This window comes from Monoraphidium neglectum, assembly GCF_000611645.1.
Source record: "Monoraphidium neglectum strain SAG 48.87 unplaced genomic scaffold scaffold03965, whole genome shotgun sequence".
Lineage (NCBI taxonomy): Eukaryota > Viridiplantae > Chlorophyta > Chlorophyceae > Sphaeropleales > Selenastraceae > Monoraphidium > Monoraphidium neglectum.
This window is the reverse complement of record NW_014009664.1, coordinates 1-4,697: the sequence shown is the minus strand read 5'-3', so window position 1 is coordinate 4,697 and position 4,697 is coordinate 1. Positions and strand designations below refer to the sequence as shown.

At 61.7% G+C, this 4,697-nt stretch overlaps 1 protein-coding gene across 1 annotated transcript in view; it reads right to left on the bottom strand.

Annotated features, from left to right (window-relative positions):
• Nucleotides 1-4,048, bottom strand: part of MNEG_13661 (Dynein heavy chain 7, axonemal) — a gene marked incomplete at both ends in the record, with an annotated part of 4,994 nt that extends 946 nt beyond the window's left edge. Inside the window, 10 exons of the mRNA XM_014037867.1 lie at nt 128-357; nt 690-855; nt 1,252-1,353; nt 1,540-1,608; nt 1,784-1,859; nt 2,231-2,477; nt 2,848-2,969; nt 3,182-3,306; nt 3,459-3,587; nt 3,842-4,048. Of these exons, the coding sequence (XP_013893321.1) occupies nt 128-357; nt 690-855; nt 1,252-1,353; nt 1,540-1,608; nt 1,784-1,859; nt 2,231-2,477; nt 2,848-2,969; nt 3,182-3,306; nt 3,459-3,587; nt 3,842-4,048 (1,473 nt within the window). The remainder of the gene's footprint in view (nt 1-127; nt 358-689; nt 856-1,251; nt 1,354-1,539; nt 1,609-1,783; nt 1,860-2,230; nt 2,478-2,847; nt 2,970-3,181; nt 3,307-3,458; nt 3,588-3,841) is intronic.
• Between the last annotated feature and the right edge of the window lie 649 nt (nt 4,049-4,697).

Below are 4,697 nucleotides of genomic sequence, written 5' to 3'. Positions count from 1 at the left end.
CCCCTGAGCCCCTCGTCACCGGCCCAACCCCCCCTGCTGCACTGCCCCGTCGGAATCCTGCACTCTTCCCTCCCCTACAAATGCCGCAAATGGTCTCCCTGGCCCTTCCCCCCATGAATTGGCTCACCTTGGGCTCGCTCTCCTCCAGGCAGCCCGCAGCGCCGTCCCACCGCGCCCCTTCCAAGAACAGCCCCCTCACAAACGCCCCATCCGCCGGCGCCTCCACGACCGCTGCACCGCCCTCCCCGCCGCCATCCCCGCCGCCGCCGCTGTCGCCGCTGCCGCTGCCGCACACAAACTCCCACTCAACCGTGTCTATCGGAACCTTGTGGCGGCGCGCAAAGTTCTGCTTGACGCCTGTGCGTGCACGAAAGATGATTCCACGGCCGCGTGTTTGCATTAGATGGGGTTGCGTGGCCACTTTAGAACAGCTGGGGCCGGCTGATGCATCAGGAGCGACAAGAGCAGTACCGAGGGGAGGACGTGGCGTGTGCGACAACAAAGCAGATGATGGTGGCAAGTGTCAGCAGCAACGTACTGCGCCTGCAGGCCGGGCCAGGTGACCTGAAATTGCACTTAAAACAGAAGTTGATCCGGCCCTGCGCCGCGCCCCAACGATTGGACAAACATTTTATCAACCGCCCGAAAGACGCATGCACACGCAGGCGGGCCACGAACCGCCTTCGCACCCGTGAGGAATGCGTGCGTGAAGAAGAAGCCTCCCAGCCAGAACACCGGGGGCGGCCGATGTGCCAGCCAGTCTGACATCATCGTGACGCGCTCGCAGAGGTCTGACACGTACGGCCCCAGGGGCTTGAGGGAGGGGTAGGAGGCCGCCATCCACAGGGCAGGGACCTGGGGAGGGGGGTATGAGTTTTTTGGGGGGCAGGGGCATGGGTTTTGGGGGTTGTGGCATAGGCGCGGGTTTGTTTTCAGGTGTGCCAAGGTGCTGGCGGCAGGTGAAGGTGGAGAGGTGCCTTCTTAGATGCCAGCAGAAGGTGCACGTTGTATTGTTGTGTTTTGCTGATTTTGTGTTTTTAAGTGTTGTGAGGCCGGGAAGATTGGGAGGGGGCGGGGGGCCCAGGGAGGAGGGGGCAGGCTGTGCTGACGGCCCGCATTGGTTGGCAAGGGAATCGCAAGCCCACATGCACAGGCTGGCAGGCACTCTTTCAAACCGCACCAGCTCACTGACCTCCCCTCCGACCACGGCCCAGTGCAAAACGCGCCAAAACACTCTCCCGCAAAACCCACCTTTCCGTCGAACATGGCCGCCCCCACCCTGTCCAGCTCCTCACTCAGGAGGGCCTCGCCCCTCAGGGCGGCGGCCAGCTGAGCCAGGCTGGAGTGGATGACCTGGGGCCAAGGGGGGGTGGAATATGAGCGGCGCAGCAGCGAGGGGGGCGAGGGCACGTGGTGGGTTGGGAGAGGTGCGCACACTGGGTGGTGCATGGGACTGAGTCGGCCGGCGCAGGCAACAGCACCGAGAGTCTGGCCTGTACGCATGGGAGGTTTTGCCGGAATTGGCCCCCATGCATGCACGCTCCTGCAGCTGCTGCAGCTGCCGCTGCTGCCCCTGCTGCTGCTGCTGCTGCTGCTGCTGCGTGTGGGCTGTATGTGCAATTCCCGCCGGCAACGCCGACGCAGCCTGCCATTGCCTTTCACACTCAAGTGGGGCGGCTTTTTTGTCGACCATGCCAGCACGCCAGACGTCATGGGTCTGCCCCTATCATCAATAACTTTTCTTCTCTCCATGCATTCTATTCAACCAACCGTCCCCCCTCACCTCCAGCAGCCTGTTGAACCGCACCAGCTCCTGGCACAGCACACTGTTCATGGACTCGTAATAATCAACAGGATACCTGGGTGATTGATGGGGTTGGACATGTGTGTGTTCATTCACGTGTTTGTGTGTGTGTGTGTGTATGTGTGTGTGTGTGTGTGTGTGTGTGTGTGTGTGTGTGTGTGTAGGCAACTTGCAGGTTTGTTTGTGAGGGCATGCCTGTCAGCGTGACTGGGTGCCACGAAGACGGCAGGCAGGCGCCAGTAGTGAAGCACCTGAGTGAAGCAGAGTGATGTTGAGCCATTGAGGACTGGCCAACCACCAGCCCCCGCACAACCACTACAGGGCTGAACAAATCCTTGACACACACTCCCACAAACTACCCCATCTCCACACGCTGCTCACGGCGTGAAACCCCCAAGCATTCGCAGCCGCACCCCCCCTCCTCACTTGTATCGCGCCGCCTCGATGTCAAAGGGCCGCGCCAACCGCCGCGACACGTCAGCGACCAGGTCCGACAGCACCTCGTCCCTGCCCCTGCTGAGGGCGGCCGCCGTCGGGCCGCCGCTACCGCTGCCGCTGTTCGAGGTGGCGGGCGCTGCGGTGCTGCTGCTGCTGCCGCCGCCGCCGCCGCTGCCCTGTGTTGCGAGGAGGCTATCCAGCAGCTGCTGCACCTCCTGGCGGTCACGGGTGATGTCTGGTGTGATTATGTGCGTGTGTGAGAGTTTTTGAGTGTGATGTGTGTGTGTTTGTGTGTGTGTTTTCAAGTGAGTGTGTGTGTGTGTGTGTTAGTGTGTGGAAGGTGACAGGGAGGTGTGGATGGGTGGTGGGAGGTAGGGGGGGCCAGTGGTGGTTAGTGTGTTGTTTTGGGTCGCATGTGAGCGGGGTGACGCATGATCCTGCGCCTCCGTGAATTGCAGATTTGATTGCGTTCTATCGATATACTTGACTTACATATGTGAGCAAACGACGAAGAGTCACACCCCACTCTGTTGCTCGCGACTTGCCCCCCAACTAGCTGCGCGTTTGACCAAATTTAAGGGGCACACAACCCCAGCCGCGCCCACCAGCGTTGGCGTGCAGCCCAAAGACCTCTGGCGGCGCGGCGGAGGGCAGCGCCTTGATGAGGGCTGTGTACGACTCGTGTGGCCCCTCTGGCGGCGCAAAGTACAGTGGGGAGCCGCTGAACCTGTGGTTTTGTGGGCAGGGTGAGGCAACGCGGAGGTTGCAAAATCAGCGTTGGCAGCTCCAACGGTTCGAAGCCTCCACCACTCGCCTGGCATGTTCAGGGGACAACTGATAATGGGTTTATGCAATCACGCCCATCAAAGAGTGTGGCAACATCATGATGTCATCAGCATAAGGTCATCACCGTATGATATCAGAGAACCCTGTACGCACCTGTACCCCTCCTCGAGTGCGTCCCGGCAGTAGAAGAGCCCCAGCGCCGCCGCCAGCGACCGCCTATCGTGCTCGTCTGTGACGCGGCCGCCGTAGTTGCACTCGCCGGTCAGGTATCTTAGGGCCTGTAAGACACGATTGTGGCGGTGGAATTGTGTTGTTCCGATGCTGGGCCTCTGTTTCAACAAGCGTGAGCGGCAATGCGGCAAGCGCCTCACGCTCACCGTCAGGGGCACACCCAAACTCCACAACCCTGACCCTCGTCCCTCGTGCTCACCGTTAGGGGCAGCGCGTCTGGCGGGGCCTCGTTGACCATCATCAGCAGCTGGCGCGCCGATATGGCAAAGTCCGGGGCGGAGAACTGGTACGGCACGTTCCAGCCCAAGGGGCCGAACTTGAGGCGCTCCTGTGGAATTGGTTGGTTCTGCTCACTCAGGAGATACGAACACCTGGGAAACCAGGGCTTTGGCCGGCTTTGAGAAATCCTTGGTTGTAAGAAACAGATGTGCAGGACGATTCGTCTGACGCGGTCCACGAATCACCACTGCAGTCGCCAAGGAGTTGTGCAGTACAGATCACGCAGGCAAAGCCACCCCTGAGCGTGAGGTGCGCGTCCCCCACAACAAAGCGCGCCGCTGACACAGCATATGGCCAACCCACCTGCACGAACGCGTGGAAGAAGCAGAGCCCAAAGAGCAGCTTCTTGAACTCCCCCGGCCGCGCGCAGCCGTCGAAAAAGGCGGGGTCGGACACGGGGTCGGAGAGGTAGCTGCCTAGAAGGTTTGCCCTGAGGCCCTTCGGGGGGTCGTTGGTGATCTTCACGCCGCCCTGCGCGGGTTGGATATTTTGGTGGGTGGTGATGCCCATCGTTGTGTGGATCAGGTTGTTTTGTTGTGCGCCTGTTAGCCGGCCTACATGGGTCTCGCAGGGGCTCGGCTCGCCGCTTCAGCCGCGAGGGCGGTGTGCAAGCTAAGCGGCGGGGCGGGCCGCGGTGCAGGGCGCTGGCGCCGCGGAGGGAGGCCGGCGATGCTTGCTGGGCGGCGGGGCGCGTCGGGCCCATGCGGCAAGGTGCATATGAAACAAGGAAGTGTCAAGCACGGGTGACGTGTCTTGCCTGCAGGACAGATGCCGGGAAGGCCGGGCTGGGGTAGCTGGTCAGCCACAGGCGGAACCCTGGGAGTTATGCGAAAACAAAAGGGGAGCAGTATGAATGTCCTTTTGGGACTGCATGTTGTCAGTGCTGCAGCAGAGGTCCCAGCAGGATGAATGTGGCTGCAGGCATCGGCGACCCTACAAGCTGCCCGCCAACATATCAGCGCGGAGCAGCCAGCCTCGAAGCCACACAGCGTGACCGTCCGTGCGGCAGACCTGGATTCGTCGTCTCCGGTGTGAGCCCCTCGCAGATGGCCTCCAGGGCGGGCATCCAGGAAACCGCCAGGTGGCAGTTCTGATTGGAGGGGTCGGGGAGGTGGGCGCCATGGTGTGAAGAAATGGGGTGCGCCGGTCGGTGGGTGGG